The sequence below is a fragment of the Solanum pennellii genome, chromosome 8, assembly GCF_001406875.1.
Source record: "Solanum pennellii chromosome 8, SPENNV200".
NCBI lineage: Eukaryota > Viridiplantae > Streptophyta > Magnoliopsida > Solanales > Solanaceae > Solanum > Solanum pennellii.
Window position 1 is genome coordinate 6889919 of NC_028644.1, and position 21658 is coordinate 6911576.

General features: G+C 34.3%; 2 protein-coding genes across 2 annotated transcripts; one reads left to right on the forward strand and one right to left on the reverse strand.

Annotated features, from left to right (window-relative positions):
• Positions 1 to 4934: 4934 nt before the first annotated feature.
• Positions 4935 to 6114, reverse strand: LOC107027461 (F-box/FBD/LRR-repeat protein At2g04230-like). The gene is made up of 3 exons (XM_015228625.1): positions 5738 to 6114; positions 5353 to 5575; positions 4935 to 5225 (listed from the first exon to the last, which is right to left on the reverse strand). Exons 1-3 carry the CDS (start codon positions 6112 to 6114, stop codon positions 4935 to 4937), a joined length of 891 nt encoding a protein of 296 aa, XP_015084111.1.
• A 4487-nt stretch (positions 6115 to 10601) lies between these two features.
• Positions 10602 to 11039, forward strand: LOC107027462 (putative F-box/LRR-repeat protein 23). Its single transcript, XM_027919068.1, has one exon. The coding sequence runs from the start codon at positions 10602 to 10604 to the stop codon at positions 11037 to 11039; it is 438 nt and encodes a 145-aa protein (XP_027774869.1).
• The last annotated feature ends 10619 nt before the right edge of the window (positions 11040 to 21658 follow it).

Here is a 21658-nt window from a genome sequence, read left to right on the forward strand (position 1 = left end):
TTAACATATAATTAAGTGTGAAAGAGGACAATAAAACCCACTAATTAACTTAAGGTTACCTCTTTTAACCCCCAAGTAATTAGACTTATTAATATTAACCCTCTAACTTTATAATTAAGGAAAGAATAGTCCAATGCGTCCCTTAAAACGTGTGAAGAAATCCGATTCTGCCTGGGACTTGCGCAACCTGTGACGGGCCGTCGTGCCTGCGACGGTCCGTCATGATGGTCGTCGCAACCTCCCAAACTCCAGGTGGACTGTGACGGCCCGTCACACCTGTGACGGTCCGTCCTGCACCTCCGTCCTGACGGTCAGAGACTCGTTTCCCGTACCAATTTCTCAAGAGTTGAAGTGTTTTGCAACGGGAGCTTACGACGGCTCGTCGTGGATGTGACGGCACGTCCTGCAGGTCCGTCACAGATTACAGAGAGTCGATTTTCAGTACCCAATTTCAGAATTCTAAGTATGCTGAAACGAGACATCTGTGACGGGCCGTCGTGCCTATGACGGTCCGTCGTGATGTCCGTAATCTTAGCCAGTTTTTCCAGAAATAAATCTACTGCTCAAAACGACTAAACAGGTCGTTACACAAAGCAAATTGATTGCAACTGCAATACGACATTACTACTTTTGGACCTCTTAGTGCACAACTCATAACGTTGCTGAAATGGTTGATTATTGAATTCATTACATTTCGTTATTTAGAAAACAATTCTTTTATTTCTGTCATTATTATTTTTATGTTTTTTTTTTTCAAATTCAAATACATTAAGTATACTTCTTATAAAGTGTATTTTATTTCTCAAAATTTTCTTTCACCTGTTTTATGAGGCTTAATTTTTTTACTATAAAGCATAGTGATTCATGTATCTATTGCAACTTCTTTTTTTGCTATTTAGTGACATCTTTTTGAATTATCTTTAAACTTCCCGTGAACAAGATTGAAATTATGTCCTCCCTTTTATCCCTTTTTACAGGGTTTCTTCATATACTTTTGGAAAAATTGCTTGTGGGTCGTGCTATATATGATAGCGCACAACAATAAATATTTGATAACTAATACGGAACCAATCATAAAAATTGTTAAAAGAACCAAAATGATTGCTCTCTTTCTTGCCACTGTTAGTATGTTATTTTGATTATTTTTTTTAGGTACAAACACTTTGTATGTCATTGCACTATTTCTAGAATAATTGTATAGAGACAATTAGTTTAGAGCTTTTATTGCAAGTTAACTAATTTATCATACTTCTTTTGTTCTATTTTCAGCATAATAAGACATCAACTTTTGTGAAACGAACAAATGTCTAAAATACACTATAAAAAAAATATTTTTTATCGGCAATAAATATGCACATTCACGAAGAGTGCTACAACCTTTACCGACATTAATTAATTTTCATTGAATTCAATGTTGTTATAGACTTTACGACATTTATACAGAGTACCAATTGCCTCTAAAAATACTAATTTAATTAATTAAGCTATTAATTATCATTAAAGATTATTTTTGTTGTAGTGATAACTCACCTTTTTGATAAATATTTTAATTTTCGATAAATATGTAATAACTCATTCTGGCTTCTTTGAATTAAAATTGTGAACAATAATCTTGGATACAACCCGAAAGACTATCTTTTTGAAAAATATATTAAGCACATGACTTTGCCTTCTTGATTGTTAGGAAAGTAAGGTTGTTTTTATTATTTTTTTTTACATTTGTATGTTCAACTGCTCATAAATTATGTTTTGAGATTTTAATATTTTTTTGTGTCAAAATTTTGGTTTCGTATATCCGGTTGTGAACATTCAGATGCCACCTACTTCTTGGTTGATAATTGCATTAACTTTTTGTAACTGCATACTATAACAATAACTATGCTGTTATCCAAATAAGCTGGGGCCTGTGATATGAAACCTTAAAAATAGTAGTGACTATTTTGAGACAATGACAAAAAACACTTAGGATAATAACAACTTAAGGGTCATTATCAGCATATACTTGATATGCCATATAATAATAAAAAAGAGATTGATTGAGGTTCCTACAAAAGAAATCCAACATCGTCCATTTGAATTTAATTAATTATGATATTGAATGGACGTGATGTTCCACATTACTGAGAGTGTTGTCGTTCAACATTTTTTGATATCTTTTTAACTTCATATGTTGTTCTTTATGTTTTCTTAGAATTTAAATTTTTGTATTACATCTTACCAACAATTTTGAGGGATATTTTCTTAGACTTCTTTCTCATACTTAAAATTTATGTATGACTCATAATTTTTGTATAAGAAAAATAAAAATTTTAAAAAATATAGGACTTTAAGATTTCGGAGAAACGCTTTGCCTCAGGATAAAATATTTTTTCCAATTATGTACCAAAAATACAAATATTATCGAATGATCATATGTAAGCCTAGTCAAATAGTTCAAGCCATTACTGAAGCACGTGATCTAGATAAGTTAGTTATGGATGAACTCATTTGAAATCTTATGACCTACAACTCAAGAAAAAATAAGAAAAGGAAATCGGATGCAAAAGAAAGGAGAAGAATCGGGTTCTTACATGCACAACCCCAATAGATTTTGAGGATGAAAAATATTGCGCTAATGCACAAAAGGTTCTCTAGAATTAAAAAAAGGGACAAGTGTTCAAAGGAAGGAAATGTCAGAAAAACACTGAAAATCCAATAGATCAAGTATGTCACAAGTGTGGATGTCTGGATAACTTTATCAAGTTTTGTCCATTAAAAGCTCTCGAGAAAAGGAGGAATAGTTCGGAGAAAGAAAAGGAAATCAAGAATGATAAGTGCATTCCCACAATCAAACAAATAACCAATCAAGAAGCTGGTCTCTCAATAAAAAGGGCCTTTACCGCTATGGAAGACTTATCGGAACAAGAATCTGAGGATGAAGGGTTCGAAAATTAATCACTATTGTAATAGAACAAACAACTAAATATGATTTTCTTGCACTCATTGCTGAAATAGATTCTGAAAATGACAAACAAAGCTAGGTAAGTTTTCATCACATTAGAGTAAATATTGAATCATATTCTAAAAAAGAACTTGAGTCCTTATTGAGTACTCTTATAAATTCATATCAGTCAATCAATTCTGAAAGAGAACCAATGATGGAAAACTATGCATCTTTAAGAGATGAAAATGAAAATCTTGAGAAACACAATCAATGTCTCAAAGTAAATTAAAAGAAAAAATTCAGACCTCTGAATTAAGTCACAAGGGCAAAAACTCTTCTAGTGAACTTCAATTAGCTCTCGAAGAAAAAATAAAAGTTTCAACCATAAATTGAGAAATCATGATCATAACAAACTTAACGTGGAACAAAATCTTATATTGACTAGGTTCCTGAAATTTTAACTCAGATTCAAGAAAGGCAAACCACAATCGAAGTGGGATAAGTTTTAAAAAACAAAATAATCTTGTACCACACACTATTCACATGTCTAAAAGTTTATGCACTCATTGTGAAAATTCAGGTCATTTAAATAATCAATGTAAAACTCTATTTGAGGCTTTTCAGAAAAATATTAAGTTCATCAAAAAGGAGAAGGTTGAAACGGTTAAGAATCGATTCCAAATAATAGGTTTTCTTATTTGTCTTAATGGGTTAGAAGAAATCGTATTCATATTTTTACTCACATAAAGGAGCCCAAGCTAATTTGGGTTCTGAAAACTAATCTTTCACTAGTATTTAAGGTGAAGGTGAGAGGGAAAAAGGTCAACCTGGTACATGAATAGTACATGATTCAAATAGGTGATAAAAATGGTATAAAATTTCCTCTTGCTCATTGATTTCAAGGCGTCAGTGTAGTCTTTGAGAAGGATGAGAAAAATTAAAGAGACAAGAATAAAAAAAGAGTTGAAGAAAGTGAAATGATATCAAACATATTCGATGATGCAAATTTAGGGAACATTGAAAATGTACCTGGTTCAGATATAACAATCATTGATGCACCTGCAACATGAGTTAATGTACTAACCTATGGTCTTGGAGATAGGGAGAATAATAGAGCAATCAGGACTCTTAGAGTGGTGCACCATCAGGGGGAGATTAGTTGTGTGAACCGGGTCCTTGTTATTCATTGGAGGTTGTTGAAAATTGACAGTGGTTGGTTCTCTGTTACTCAGCTTGAGTTTCCTTTGATCTGGGAGAGTATGCTGATTCACACATACTCATGAAGGTCTTGAATATGAAAAACTTGAGAAAAATCATCCAAAGCCTGGGCTTATCGAAATAAGCTGATGAATTATCATGATTTTCTTTAATAATTCGCTAGTGAAAGAGTCATAAAATGACTGATGTTCCGCTTATGGTTATGAATTTGATGTTCAAATTTGTAATTATTCGTCTTTTGGTGATGATATACAGATGCGGATTGTGTTGTCGCATTCGTTGCATTTTAGTAGTTTGCAGGTTATTGATCGCCCTATCATCCTTTAGGAGCAGTAACAGGTGAAGTGACTAATGTTGTACACAAATTGAAATCAGAATGGCCAAAATAATCCCCTTCCTGTAGCATTTGAGTGATTTGTACATAATTTATGCTCTTAATTTATTTTTTGGTGCCTCGTCGCCATAAAATAGTTGAGACGAGCATATGGCACAAGTAGACCGGAATATTTGTGAGGGATTTTTTGTTTTGTTTGATGTATAGAACTCTTCTTTCGAGTGTGAGAGGAAATAAGATTTTTGAAAATAAATAGTGATTTGAAGTAAAAGTTGAACAATTTAGGGGAATTTTGAAAACATATACTGACATTTTTATGCTACTTAAAAGATTCCTGTAAATCTGATTGTGCATCAATCAAGTTTAATCAGCTGATTCCATATTATAACAGAGTTCTTCACTGCAAACCAGACAGTTACAAACATAAAGTTATAAATGCCAAGTAATAGGGGACCAAAGTTATCTATTAGAGAATAAAACTGAAGCATGTGGAGAGGATCTTGGATAGCTTAGGACCTCCCGTGCCACTGTAACATTATCCGGAGACATATCATTCCTTTGAACTGCAGCAACAATGTCAAACTTTTCTAGCACAACTGCATGCTTGAGCAAATATTTTATCAATGGCAGAACACATCCATTAAAACTAAGGATCTTGATGGTCTTCAGATATGGAAATGAGCCATTAAAATTATGTGGCTCAAGCCTCCTCGTCTCTTCGTCCCAATTTGTGTACCATGACAGCAAGTACTGTAGGAAAGAATCCACTATATTAATCAAGGATAAAATAAAAAGATGATGACTTTTCAATACAAGTACCTATTATATTAATGATGAATAGTTGTTTAAAAAGCATAAAGGTCTAAAAGAAACTTACTCCCAATTCAACATCGTACCAATAAATGACCAATGTCTCAAGATCCAGTGAGCTCTGTAGAAAGCAGCAAATTCCATGAAAGTCTAACTGATTAAATTCCGCATCTAGTTCTAAGAATTTCCGGCTTAATGGTGGAAACTCCCACCCTTTCAACTCCAAGATGGACAAGCGCTTACAACGGAAATAGTCAAACCAAAATATGTTAAAACAAGGAAATATGATCCTATAGTAAGTAAAGAGTCCCTAAAAAGAATCAGAGTTTCAGACAATGAAAAGTATGAATATACCTCGATGCACCAGGATCCCAAAAGGGTTCAATTGGCAGTGAACTAAAACCAAACTCCTCAACCATGCATTTTTATATGCAAATTGAGGAAACTCATACCTTTGGTTATCTGTAATAAATTTATGTCCAAAATCTTCGACATTAGCAAGTTTAGTTGCAAAATGTACCCACAAATTAACATCTTTAGTAAAACGCTGCACATACTTAAGGCCCCACACGTTGAGCTTTTGAATTTTCTCGCAAGACCTCCAATAATAAAGTTCTCTATGGATAGAAACTAGATAATCAGGAGTATCATTTTCATTTTCACTATTCGGAAAGTTGAAATTGAGTGATATTGGAATCGATTTCCAAAGAAATCGCCATCTTTCAGATAATACACTGGTTCTCACAACTTCTTTATTGTTTGGCAACATAGATAGGATGTGAAGTAGGATTGAATCCGGAAGATTGCTGAGTTGGTCTCCTCCCGCCATGATATTCCTTTGCATTTACATGGATTACTAAACATTAATCGACTTATGACATATAAAACATTAACTTCTACACCATTTTCTAATATGCAAAGAAACAATCTATGTAAATTACCTGAACTAAGATAATAATAAAAGATTAATTTCATTAAAATAGACATAATAATTATGAATCCTTAAATCCTCATGTTCTTTCCTATAAATTTCATCATTTAACTTAGTAGATTCTACTTTTTCTAAAAAAGGGAACTATAATAAAACATGTACATATTAAATTTATTTCAAAATGATTAAGCTTAATTGGATCAGTTGATTAGTAAACTCATCACTATGTGCAAAATAAAAAATGTTTAGATTTGGATATTGGAACACATTCACGTGCTTATTTAGACCACAACAAGCAAGAGTTTTTAAGATCCAATTTGTGAGACTAAGGAATATGGCCCTAATTTGTGTTGTAAAGTTGCAATGCAAGAAGAGAGGTTGGTTGATCTCTGCTGCGTTCCCGCATAATGAACACCAAGATACTATAATCTTTCCTTTTCTTCTCAGCACTTCATGTGTCAGGCAAGCCCTTCTAGCAAACAACTATGTAAAGCATTTTATCTTAGTTAGTGCTATGGTTCTCTATACCTTTCTCCACAAACTCTGATTAGAGTTGCATTGCTGTGGATTTTCCAATTTGTATGCTCTACTAACTGGGAAAGCCCTATATTTACTATGTTTCCATCTCAATGAATCGGGAGCATTGATGATGCCATGGAATTTTACTAATTGCTCTAGAAATTTGGCCACTCTCTCTACTTCCCAGTCATTCAAAAACCTATAATTTAACAATAATAAGTCTGATTTCACAAGTCAGATTTAGAGAGGGGAGAATATCACTACAACAAAAGAGAAATATAGCGCGAAAGATTTTTCTTGTAGCGGCAATTGAGTTAATGTTATTACATTAAGAGTAGTTAAAGTTTCTAGCAACATTTATGTAGAGTGTTGGTTATAAATACCATATTTATTATTATTACCACTAAATATAATATAGCATCAATTATACTATTGTTGCAAAACCTTTATTTGTTATAGTATATTTAGATATCTTACCTAATCTTTCTGGGGTATACATGTTGTTTTTTGATTGACCCTTAGCTCAAAGAACATGATTCTAAGAATAATATGACAACAAGATGGGAAGAAACAAATTAAATTTGAGGCATATGTTTGGATATCATTCCTATATTGATAAGGTGTAATATTATTACTTAACATCAGGTGGGAATTTAGTAGATAAATCAAAATTAAATACCAACTCTGATACCATTATGAATAGAAAACATACTATGATACTTTGCTAGATCAGAGACTTACAAGTTTTCTCCTTTCGGAAGCACATCATCTGCAGTAACCACAACTCAAATTACTAAACTAGAAACTCCCACATGGGGGATGGATGCCCTAGTTCCACCACTTAATTATCATCAACTATCAACTCCCTAAACCTAGCCGTTCACTAGGGTGTTTAAAGTATGTTTTCCAACACCCATAATAGTGTTTATATAGACTATATTAGGGCATAGGGTTAAATTAATTAATGGGCCATCTCATGTAGGTAACACATGTATGGTTCATTAGGCCCAAAAGATGTTATTACTTACACATACCTCCATTAGGCCCATAGGTGTATCCGAAGGGGGTTTCGTTGGTTCACGTGAACCCATTGTAACATCTCATAACTAAAAGAAAGCTATAAGAAAATTTAGAAATTGAAAATAGTTTTTTTTTTTGAAATCAATTGAAAACCTAGAAATTTGATAAGTTAAAAGTGAGTTTTTGATCAATTTCAAATGGACATAACTTCTAGCTCAGGATGATTTAGGTGTACTTCTAGATATGGTTGGAAAGCCCTTGGAACAATTTTTCCAAAGCCGCCGAGTTTGCAAAATTTTGAGTTCGGATGAGTGAGTTATGTCCTTTGGAAGTTGGGCTGTTGGATTAAGAAAATGTTCAATCCGGAAGTTAAAATGTTAAGTTTCCTTACCCAATTAATTAATGTCATTTTTAGTAAGTTAATTGGGGTCAAAATTGAGTTAGTTCAATTTACGCGTTTAACAAAATAGAGTTAGGGCTCCTAGAGATAGAACGCAAGAAAAAGGAGAAGATGAAAAGCAAGAATTTCCAAGAAAGATCGGTTTGGATTGCGGATTTCTTCAAGATTTTGATCCTTCCAGGCATGTGAGTCTCTCATAATGTTGGGTTCATTCACCCATGCGCCAAACATGTTTAGTTCAGCGCGTATTTTAAAAGATGGGGGCGTGGGGCGGGCGTTTTATACAATATAGGGTGAGACGTAAGCCCCAAGACACGGGGCGTAAGTCCCATGGATCTATGTCGCGTAGTCATATATATTAAATTTTATAGTTTTATTACAAATAAAATAATTAAAACAATACCATTCAATGATTTATGATTTTTATTCGAGATAAGTATTAATAGTCAATAATGAAGAAAAAAATTATAATAATTACTATTTGACAAATATTATCACACCAATAGTAAAAATATGATTTAAAGCAAGAAAAAGTTTTAAAAAATAAATTAAAAATGCTCCGACGCACATTTTTATGCCCAGGACATTCTATGTTTGGGACTTACTCCTTAAATTTTAGGACTTAATCCTTATGGATCTACGTCTTTCATTTACGCTTGGTACGCCTCGCCCTGAGACACGCCCCCAAAAATATTTTTTAAAACTCTGGTTCAAAGCAATTCGTCCTTAAAATTTTTGAAAGTTGATGTTCTTGACATGAACTCTTGAAATTGAATGTTCTTCCTTGAATTCGATTGAATTGTGGAGTTTTTGAGATCTTTGAGTTGAGTTTTAGAGTTGTTTTAAGTTAGATTCGTGAGTACTAATGCATATTATTACGATCTAAACAGAATTTGAGGAAAATATTCGAGTTCAGGCGAATTGGGGTTGGAAAATGAAGAAGGAAAAAGTCGGAAAGGTTTCGTTACACAAGTCCGCGCCGCAGACTTGTTCCCCCGGTGAAGAAAAATCAGCTCTGCATCGCAAAGAGCCCCCAGACTCCAATTTCTCAAAATGAAAATTTCATGAATAATGGAGCAGCTTCGTGTCCCGGACTTGTTCCAAGACTCTAAGTTCGTTACTTTTCTAAAGTTTAGCTATTCGGAATCATTCCTACACATCATGGGGTCTTTCCAAATACAAATCATAATCCTGCCCTCTCGTTCAGTCATTTACATTGAATTACACTGAATATGAGTACAATAATGGTTTTATTATTGTTGCAAGCTCATACTTTTTCCATGTTGTACAGGCAAGGTTGATTTTTATTATTAAAAAATATTAGTAGACAGAGTACCTATCCAATTCGTCAAATAAAAACATAAAAGTTCAGTATTCATGAAAATTTGTGTTACATCCTCCATTTACCTCTAAAGATCTTGTCAAACTTTTTGGGTCATATTGAGGGTTAGAATGCTCTTCTCGGTGGTTATCGTCTCTTTCAGTCACTAGACATTTTATTTATGCGTTTTACATCCTCCCTTTCCCCTTGTTATTCATTTCAGTAGAGGTGACAAAAAAACTAAGCTACATTCCTTGACTACATTCCTTCACAACAGAATGTGCATTCACATTTTCTAACAGTTTTCCATTAAATTGGACAGAGAAGCAAAGTTTAAAAGCTAACCTTTTCACCTTAATCCCCATAAAAGGGAAAAATTCATGATTATTGTCATGTTTATTATGTCCAACATTTTTGTATGTCTCTATGTTACACTATAAAGATTAATTAGTAGATATAGTGTGGTAAAATATCTATATCAATATTTTTTTTCTTAATGGACGTTACAAGTGAAATCATGAAAAGTATAATTTAACAGAAAAAGTATAAATTAAAGGAATAAATATATTGTATAGTAAAAAATGTAAATAAATGGTAGGAATAATAAAAGGTAAATTAATGACACCACACCTGATGATGTTTATGAGAAATGAGCCTACTTGAATTTGAAGAGTTTTGATGACTCTTGACTTCTTTAGTTCCCTTTTTTTTGCGTTGTCTATAAAAATCAAATTCTTAAGGGAAATTTCAAGTAGTAAAGCAAAATGATGGAAGTTCACAAAGGCTTGCTCAAAGTCTTCGTACGAGGAAATATGTGTGCTAGTCTTTTGTCTATATCAAAATTACTTATCTTACTTTTTGTTGAACTTGGTTCAGCTGTCTAGATCACATCCCTAGGGGTGTGTCATGTGTGAGCCTTTTTAAAAACTTGCTAATGAGAAATGCTTTATGCATTAGGATGCCCAATGTTTTCTAGTAAATATCTTAAATCTGGGCCCTTGTTATATTTGTGGTTTAACAACTCTTGGAGGTGAAATGTTTGTTCTTTCCTTGTGGTATTGATGTAATTGCTCATTTCTTTTAGTTGTTGACCCCTGAAGTAGGAGTTCTCATAATGTAATAAATATGTTAAATCTTTCCAACAGATCAAGTCATCTCAGACATCTTCGACTCGTCGAGTGTGGTAACATTGTTGGAGGTTTGACTGCAACATCCAAGAACTTCCCATTGCTGGAGGAGTTGCACACTCACTTGACCTTAATTACTAAAGAGAATATAGAAAGTGTTGGTCGTGATTGCTCTCTACTTAAATCAGTTACATTGAACGCCGGTTTATGTACTTTGTTAGGAGATTCACTATCTCCAGATGATGGTCAAAGGTTATCTATTGCTACAAGTATGCCTGAATTGCTGAATCTTTCACTAATTTTGAATCCCTTGACAAATGTTGGACTTCAAGCCATTTTGGAGGGCTGTCCATACCTTGTATCGCTTGATTTGCGTCTTTGTAATATTGATCTTGAAGGGGATTTGGGAAGAAGATGCAGACTACATATAAAGTAGTTTTGATGATCGATACAGTGAATACATGGTTAACTACTTGTTGTCGTATGTGTACTGTATCAGGTGAACCAGGTTCTCAAACGTGACTGTAGACAACGTGTACAATTATGAGGGATTGCGGCAACAAAGAAAAAATGCAGAAAAAAAAAGAAGGAAACAAATATGGAAAGAAATAAAGAAGAAAGAAAAAAAGAAGTAGCAATTCAAGTCAAATAAGGAAAGAAACAAAAAAGTTACAATGCAAGTAAAATAAGGAAATAAGTAAATATAGACAAGTTCAAAAAGGAAAATGATTTGTAATTCCTTTCCTTGTAGAAGTTGATGAAGGCAAATCAAACTCTGTGAAAGGTTCAAGAAGTTGAAGGAAAGAAGTTTCTTTGCAATAGCAGAAATCGAGAGAATTTTTCTAGCAAATCCAGAACGATAGCTATTGTGTATTCACGAAATTTATCATCTTGAGAGAAGTAGTTAATGGAGAAAAAACGCAGAGTTTCGTCACAACAACGTAAGGACCAAGTTCACAAGTTCTTTTCCATTCTAAACTATTGACTCTTGAAGTTTGATAAACTAAAGTCTAGGGTTATTAGTATTCGTTGATTTGTTCTAGTTTTATTATAGAGTTGTAATAATTCCTATATTGTGTCACAAGAAGTGGGTTTGGCTTCTTGGGGGTAGAGTCTTGAGAGAATTGTAACAAGAAGTGAGTTTGACTTCTTGGGGTAAAATTGAGAGAGAGGTTGTGACAAATGTAAACAAGAAGTGGGTTTGACTTCTTTGGTGGTTAGAGTTAAGAAAAGTTGATAGTTTTTGTAAACAAGAAGCGAGTTTGACTTCTTGGTGAGTGGAGAGTTTTTCTATCATAGTTAATCGAAAAAGATAGAAGTTAAAATTCAAATTCATTGATTAACTGAGTTGTAAATTTTTAATTAATATAAAACTTAAGTGTGGTTTTTCCCTTCCTTGAGTTAGAAAGGTTTCATCGAGAAAATCTTTGTTTTATTGTGTTGCGACAAAAGTACAAGAACCTGGTTCTTGTGTCACGGTAAGGTTTCTTCAATTGGTATCAGAGCAGGTCTTTTCATTAAAAGACTAACATCTTAAAAAGGATCAATGGTTGCACCACCTACACCACATGAAGGAGCTTCTCAAATTCGACCACTGTTGTTTAATGGGAAGTACTATGGATGATGGAAAAACCGCATGATGGATCACTTATTAGGAGAAAATCCAGTCCTATGGGGAGTCGTGTTGGATGGTCCAATCATATCCATGAAGAACGGAACTGATGGAACCACAAAAGTACCAAAGGATACGAGAGAATAGAATGTTCCGGATAAACTTGCAATTTTAAACAATGGTAAAGCAAAAAAGATCTTTATATGCAAAATAGGTCCTGATGAATACAATCGAATCTCATCATGTCAAGATGCAAAAACAATATGGGGAACTCTGCAAACTGTGCATAAAGGAACAACTCAGATAAAGAAGTCTAAAATAGATAATTTGAACAAACAATACGAACTGTTTCGAATGGCAGAAGGTGAAACAATCAAAGAGATTTACACGAAGTTCACTGCTATCATTAATGAAATCTACTAACTAGGAGAAATAATTCCTAATGGGAAGGAAGTCAGAAAACTTTTGAGTGTTCTTCCAGGGTCTTGGGAAAGCAAAGTAGAAGTCATTATTGAAGCACGTGATCTAGATAAGTTAGCTATGGGTGAACTCATTTGAGATCTCATGACCTAAGAACTCAAGAAAAAATAAGAAAAGGAACTTAGATGCAAAAGATAGGAGAAGAATCTGGTTTTTATAGGCACAACACCAATAGATTTTGAGGATGAACGCATTGAGCTAATGACCAAAAGGTTCTCAAGAATAAAAAAAGGGGGATAAGCGTTCCAAAGAAGGAACTCTGAAAAAATAATTGAAAATTCAATAGATCAAGTATGTCACAAGTGTGGAAATCCAGATCACTTTATCAACTTTTGTCTATTAAAAGCACTAGAGACAATAGTTTGGAGAAAGAAAAGGAAATCACAAATGATAAGTACATGCCCATAAACAAACGACTGACCAATCAAGAAGTTTATCCCTCAATGAAGAGGGCCTATGCCACTATGGAGGACTCATCAAAAAAAGAATCTGAGGATGAAGGGTTCAAAAATCAATCACTACTTGTACTAGAACAAACAAATAATATGATTTTCTTGCACTCATTGCTGAAACAGATTCTGAAGATGATGAAGAAGACGACAAACAAAGCAAGGTAAGATTTCATCACCTTAAAGTAAATAATGAATCATATTCTAAAAAAGAACTAGAGTCCTTATTGAGTACTCTTATAGATGCATATCAATCGATCAATTCTGATAGAGAATCAATGATGGAAAACTATGCATCTTTAAGAGAAGAAAATAACAATCTTGAGATATACAATCAATGTCTTCAAAATAAATTATAAGAAAAAATTTATACCTAAGATTTAAGTCACAAGGCCAAACTTCTAGTCAACTTAAATTAACTCTAGAAGAAAAAATAAAATTGTTAACTATAAATTGCAAGGCCTTAATTGAAAGAAATAAACTACTACAAGAAAATCTTGATCATACTAAACTTGATCTGGAACGAAATCTTAGATTGACCAGGTCATCTGAAATTTTAACTCAGATTCAAGAAAAGCAAACCACTAATCAAAGTGGGATATGTTTTAAAAAACAAAATAATCTTGTAGCACACACTATTCACATGTCTAAAAGTTTATGCACTCATTGTGAAAACTCAGGTCATTTAAATAATAAATGTAAAGCTCTATTTGTGGCTTTTAAGAAAAATATTAAGTTCACCAAAAAGGAAAAGGTTGAAAGGGTTAAAAACCGGTTCCAAATAAAAATACTCCAAATAAAATGTTTCTTATTTGCCTTTTTGTCTAAGAAGAAACCGTATTCATCCTTTTACTCACATAAAGGGATCCAAACTAATTTGGGTTCTCAAGACTAATCTTGGACTAGTGTTTCACGTGAAGGTGAGAGGGAAAAGGTCAACCTGATACATAAATAGTGCATGATCCAAATAGGTGCTAAAAATGGTAGAAATTTTCCTCTTGCTCTTTGATTTTCAAGGCAGCAGTGTAGTCCTTGAAAAGGATGAGAAAAATGGAAGAGGAAAGTTAAAAAAAAGTTGAAGAAAGTGAAATGATATAAACATATTCAATGATGCAAGAACATTGCAAATGAACCTGGTTCACATATTACAATCATTGATGCACTTGCAACATGAGTTAATGTACTAACCTATGATCTTGGAGATAGGGGGAACAATAGAGCAATCAGGACAGTTAGACTGGCACATCATCAGGGGGAACTTTGTTGTGTGAACGTGGTCATTGTTATTCATTGGAGATTATTGAAAATTGATACGGGTTGGTTCTCTGTTACTCAGCTTGAGCTTCCTTTGGTATGGGAGAGTATGATGATGCAGATATACTCATAAAGTTCTTGAATATGATGAAATTTAGAAAAATCAGCCAAAGCCCGGGCTTATCATAATAAGCTGATGAATTATCATGATTTCCTTTAATAATTGGCTAGTAAACGAATAATCTTATGTTTGAGTAATTATACAATGAATATCTGCTAACTTAGTCTCGTACTGTAACAGGTACACACTCCATGCACATATTAAACAATGTTTAGAAGGTCTGCGGATATTATCCCTACTCTTTTGGTAACACCATTAAGTAAATAATGGAGGAACACAAAAAGGGGAACTAATTTCTCTATAATACTCTGGTATGTACCATTCTTTTTTAATGCATGAATTTTTTTAGTTAGGGTCAAACATAAGCACTAGTGAACCTGGTGGATCTCAAAATCCAAATATTTTAAAAATCACCAAGGACCCTCTTTGACATAAGTATCATTCAATCCAAAACCACACTAATAACGAAAAACTTAGTCTTTAAGGAACTCATGCTTTAATTCAGGGGGAACCTTGCTTTACCTCTCACTTGTGAACCAGGTTAACAAACTCCAAATTAGTATTCCATCCACTCCAAGTGTATAACCAGCCTATCTTTGAGGGGAACAATTCTCATAGGAATAAACTATTATCAGTGCTTGCCTTCATTATTGATAAGTTCATCTCTATTGCACCAAAATGTGGTGAATCTCTTACTTATTGATGATAATCCTTGAAAATGTCGTGAAGAAAAAGGCTATTTAGAAAAAAAGGCCATCGAGTAGTGAAAATGCTATGGAGAAGAACTAAAAAAAATGAAAAAGTTCAAAAAAAAAAAAAAGGAGAGCTCCAAAGCTCATTTGTTATTGGTCCTAATTCTTGAGAATACTAACCTGGTCTTCTTCAATATGATTATACTTAATTGATGATGGACCTCATGTTTCTCTTGACGAAATTTCACATTCTAAGATAACTGATCAGAACGAAGGAGTTGGTGCACAATGGACACACTGAAAAAAAATATTGATGGTAGTACATATTCTTTTCCTCCTCACTTTCGTAATCTTCGTCCCAATCTCAATATTATTAGACTCTTTGATGTGATTATGTTTGTCTCATGTTTATGATATCATATGCTTTTGATTTAGGGCTCTAAGGGCTTAAACTGGTACATATTTGTTATCATGTTTCTTATTGAAGATCTTGATTGGTATGAGTTTAAAGATAACTAATATCCTTATGTTAACATTGCTAGCAAAAGTGTACTTGAAAGTGTTTCCCAAGAGGCCATGAGTTAAAAATAATATTGCACTCATTGAATGTTATTCGAGTTCTTTGGTTATTGGTTTTCCATGATGCCAAAAGGGGGAAGTTGTTGATGTGGGTTAGGGACATATTATGCATAATTTGTCATTATCAAAAAAGGGGAAATTGCCGGGGAATGAGAGAACATGATGTTTGTAGTTTTGATTATTGACAAAGAGTCTTGACGTTTTCTAGTTCTTGATGTGTGATAAAACATTGTTTATCATCATCAAAAGGGGGTGAAATGTTGGGAATTAGGAGAACATGTAAAGTAGTTATGATAATTGATAAAGTGAAGGCATGATTCACTAATTGTTGTCGTATGTGTATTCTATCAGGTGAACCAGGTTTAGACGTGACTACAAATGACCTGTTCAATTATGGGGGATTGCGGCAATGAAGAAAAATGCAGAAACAAAGAAGAAAAAGAAGGATTCAAATATGGAAAGAAATAAAAAAGTAGCAATTCAAGTCAAACAAGGAAAGAAATAAAGCAGTTACAATTCAAGTAAAATTAGGAAAGAAGTAAACACAGACAAGTTCAAAAAGGAAAAGGATTTGTAATCCCTTCCTTGTAGAGGTTTATGAAGGAGAATCATACTCTATAAACAGTTCATGAAGTTGAAGGAAAAAAGTGTCTTTTTAATAACACAAATCGAGAGAATTTTTCCAGCAAAGCCAGAAAGATAGTTATTGCATATTTACGAAATTAAATCTTGATAGCACTAGTTATTAGAGAAAAATGCAGAGCTTCGCCACAACAACGTAAGGACCAGGTTCACAAGTTTTTTCAACTTTAAACTATTGAATCTTTAAGTCTGATCAATTGAAGTCCAGGGTTATTAGTCTTTGTTGATTTTTTCTAGGTTTATTATTGAGTTATAATAATTCATAGATTGTGTAACAAAAAGTGGGTTTGACTTCTTGGGGGTAGAGTCTTGAGAGAATTGTAACAAGAAGTGGGTTTGACTTCTTGGGGTAAAATTGAGAGAGAGGTTGCGAGAATTGTAAACAAGAAGTGGGTTTGACTTCTTGGGTGGTTAGAGTTAAGAAAAGTTGATAGTTTTTGTAAACAAGAAGTGAGTTTTACTTCTTGGTGAGTGGAGTTTGCCTTAACCAAATGTTGCAGACACTTCTCTCTTTTCTTTGCATCCATCAGACGACACAGGTTTGATTTTTGTTACCAATCCTATTATTGAAAATGGAGAACACTATATCACTTGGAAACAAAAAATTTTGAACGCACTTCACTCTTAAAACAAGGCTGGACTTGTTAATGGAACCATTGGGAGACCGAATGAAACCTCTCAGGATTTACAATCATTGATACAATACAATGCCTTTGTACTTTCATGGCTTAGAAATGCAATTGCCAAGGAATTGCAGGGTAGTGCCGCACACGTTGAAACTGCTAGAAAAATTTTGATAGATCTGGAAGAACGGTTTACCCAAGGAATTGTACCAAGAGTTTATGAATTGAAGCGTGCCATCACTCTATTACAACAAGAGAAAGCTTATATTTCATCCTATCACGGTAAACTTAAGTCTGTTTGGTGTGAGTTGCAAGGTCTCATGCCAACTTCGTCTTGCACATGTGGATGTATTTGTGGTGCAGCAAAGAAGATGCAATCCATGTAGGATGAGGAATAGGTTTTGATTTTCTAATGGGACTTGACGACACATATTCAACTGTACGTTCTCAAATAGTATGTGTCGACCCATTGCAAAACTTAGGAAGAGACTATACTATCACGGCACAAGAAGAAAAGTAGAGATCTATTGCTGTAAATCGCATATCCACAATTGAAGCAACGTCCTTGCTGACAAAAGGGGGTGAATCACGACAAAGAAAAATTGAGAATGGGGTTCGACATCAATTTCCACCTTGCACACATTGTGGGAGAACTAATCACACCAAAGATTATTGCTATAGAGTAATTGGGTATCCTCCAGATTGGCGTAAACCTGGCAAGAAAAACAACAAGCAAACCAATAATGACCAAATGTAGTTTCGTGATCAAATGCAGTTTTGTGGGCATCAGAAAAAATCAAAAGGAACCAAACGCACTCGCAGGTACGAGTCTTGCTGGTATGGATCTTGCTGCAACTATTGAAGAGGCTATGTCACCTTTTCCAGGTTTGACATATGCTCAACATCAACGAATAATGTTATTGTTGGGCAACAATGGAGCATCTACAGACAACTCGTCAGCAAGTATGACAACCTCTAATTTTTCAGGTATGACAAAAAAGGAGTGGATAGTTGATACGGGTGATACGAACCATATAACTCGTGATATGAATTCTCTGTCAAATAAGAAAGTTCGCACAACTTTACCACCAGTGCAAATCCCCAATGGTGATATGGTGAAAGTTCATGCCTTGGGCCAACTGGCCATTAGAAAAAGATTAATTCTTGAAAATGTTCTAGGAGTTCCTGATTTTTGCTTTAATTTATTGTCAGTTAGCGAATTGACAAATGAATAACAGTGTCCAGTAACCTTTTATCCGGACTCTTTTGTGATTCAGGACTTACCTTGGAGGACACTGATTGGAGTGGGTAGAGAGCGAAATGGTCTTTATTACTTCGAGTCGATGAAAGGGGGCCAAGCATTGATGGTGAAGAAGTCTGTTAGTGCAAGTTTATGGCATCAACGATTGGGGCATTTACCAATCAATCATATTTCTCTAGTTCCTAGTTTATCTACTAGTTTGGGATAATGCACAAGTACCCCCTCAACCGATGCCCAAAATCTCAGAGACACACTTATACTATACTAAGGTCCTATTACCCCCTGAACTTATTTTATTAATAATTTTCTACCCCTTTTCTACCTACATGGCACTATCTTGTGGGCCCAACGCTGGTTGACTTTTTTTTTAAGATAGTGCCACGTAGGCCGAAAAGGGGTATAAAATTACTTATAAAATAAGTTCAGGAGGGTAATAGGATCTTATTATAGTATAAGTGAGTCTCTGGGATTTCGGGCATATGTTGAGGGGGTACTTGTGCATTTCCCCTATTAGTTTTGATGAAAACAAGACTATGTTTTGTGATGCTTGTTGTAAGGCAAATCAAACACGATTATCTTTTCTTTCTAGTATGAATAAGACAGAACATGTTTTTGATTTAATACATTGTGACATTTGGAGACCATACAAGGCACAATCTCTTTCTAGGTCTCATTATTTCCTTACCATAGTTGATAATTTTAGTCGAGCTACTGGGTTTTTTTCATGAAGAATAAATCAGAAACTAAATATTGTCTGTTGCGATTTTTTAATTGGGTAAACACGCAATTTAACTTGTTTGTCAAAATCCTACGAACAGGAAACTGGATAGATTTTAATCATGAGGATTTAGTGTCACATTATTTTGATTATGGCATGGAGCGTCAAAGTAGTTGTACAGATACTCCACAACAAAATGGAGTAGTTGAGAGAAAAAAGAGACATCTACTTAATATGGCTCATGCATTGCAATTTCAATTGCACCTTCCTATCAAGTTTTGGGGAGAATGTGTCCTTACTGCGGCATATTTAATTAACTGAATGCCTCTTTCTAGTCTTCAAGATGCAAACCCATATGAGAAACTACTTGGTAAAGTTCCCACATATGATTATTTGAGAAATTTTGGATGTCTTTGCTATGGACATCTGAATAGAAAGCCTCGAGATAAATTTTCTCCATGAGAAAAACGTGGCATTTTTGTTGGATATCCCAGTGGTCACAAGGGATATAGAATTTATGATCTCAAAGATAAAAGGATTTATGTCTCACATGATGCACAATTTTTTGAAGACATTTAAACTTTTGAAGGCTCTCAAGAAGAGGGGGTGTCGCGTATTAACTTAAGTCAACTGATTATATTGATGGGCCATCTGGACAAGAAACAAATTTCATAAGACATTGTGACACAAGTGAGAATTGTACAGTCATGGAGAATTCAGAAGTTGTACCCACAAGAACTTCTCCCCTACCAGTAACTTCACCAAGACCTTATACATCTTCTTCTCATGATTATTCTGCTATCAATCATTCTACTGCATCTAATATCATTGAGTCTATGTCCATTCATTTGGTAAATGCTCACGCCAAGTGTCGCGTAACCTGTCAGGGTATGATTATGTTTTGCCCCCTTCTTTTGCTCAGTTAAATGATCAGCCGCTCTCTAACACTCCATCAGTCGACTCAATGGTACATCCTATCTCACTCTATTTCATATTCTAAACTATAATCTAGTGACAATTCTTTTTTTGTGGCCATCTTATCTGTTGGTGAGACAAAATCCTTTAACCAAGCAGTTAAGTACGCACATTGTAAAGAAGCTATGACAAAGGAAATTTCAGCTTTGAAAGCCAACCATTCTTCGACTTTACAAATTTTACCTCCAGGTAAATGGGCCATAGATTCGAAATGGGTCTATAAATTCAAGTGCAAATATTATGGCAGTATTGAACGCTACAAGGAGCGCTGTAGCGAAAGGATACACTGAGATTGAAGGGGTTTATTTTCATGAAACATTTGCACCTGTTGCAAAACTTTTCACTGTTCGTTGTCTGTTAGAAGTTGTTGTGGTTCAAAATAGGGAACTTCAGACGTCAAAAATGCTTTTCTACATGGAGACTTGTATCGAAGAAGTTTACATGCAGATTCCACAAGGCTATGCCAAACAGGGGGAAAAAAGAGTGTGTCGATTACAAAAATCATTGTATGGTCTTCGTCAAGCATCTCAAAATTTGTGTAATAAGTTCAATACTTTTTTACTTTCTATTGATTACCGATCTTCAAATGCAGACTATTCATTGTTTACATTGTCCCATCCTAGAGGTTCCTTTGTAGCCGTTCTTATATATGTCGATGATCTCATCATCACGAGAAATGATTTTGAATGCATATCCAAGCTGAAAGAGCATTTAAATGCAAAATTTCATATCAAGGATTTTGGAAAACTCAAATATTTTATTGGTATTGAAGTGGCACGGTCACCAACAGACATTGTACTAAGTCAACGTAAGTGTGTAATATTTTGGCAGAAAGTAAACTTACAGGTTCCAAGGCAACTAATTTCCCCATGGAATAACAACATAAACTTTCTCTTGATTCTGGAGAAATTTTTCATGATTTAGGAAAATACCACCGTCTTGTAGGACGCTTGCTTTACCTCACCATCACTCGTCCAAATATTAGCTATGTTGTTGATGTACTTAGCCAATTTTTGCATGCGCCAAGGCAACCTCATTTGGAAGCTGCTTATAGAGTCTTACACTATCTCAAAAGAAATTTAGGTTAAGGGATTTTATTTCCTTCAGACAATTCCTTGTCTATAAAAGCTTACTGTGATGCGGATTGGGCGGGATGTCCGATGACACGTCGATCAACTACAGGATACATTGTGTTTATGTGTAAATCACCCATTTCTTGGAGATCTAAGAAACAAACGGTGGTGTCTCGTTCCTCTGCTGAAGCTGAATATAGAGCTATGGCCACTACTACAAGTGAGATTGTTTGGTTGCTTCGGCTTTTACAAGATCTTCAAGTAAAACAAGCAACACCTGTTTTTTTCTTTTGTGATAACCAAGTTGCTATCGATATCGCCAACAATCCTGTTTTTCATGAACGTACCAAACACATAGAGATAGATTGTCACTTCATTCGACAATATGTACAATCAAAGTTACTTAAGACTCATCATATGTCTTCACATAACAAATGAGCTGATATACTTACAAAGGCTCTTGGTCATGACCAGTTTCATAAGTTGTTGGGCAAGTTGGGCATTTTCACAATTCATACTCCAACTTGAGGGGGCGTATAGAAAGATCTTATGTGATTGTGAAATCAGAGGATATGT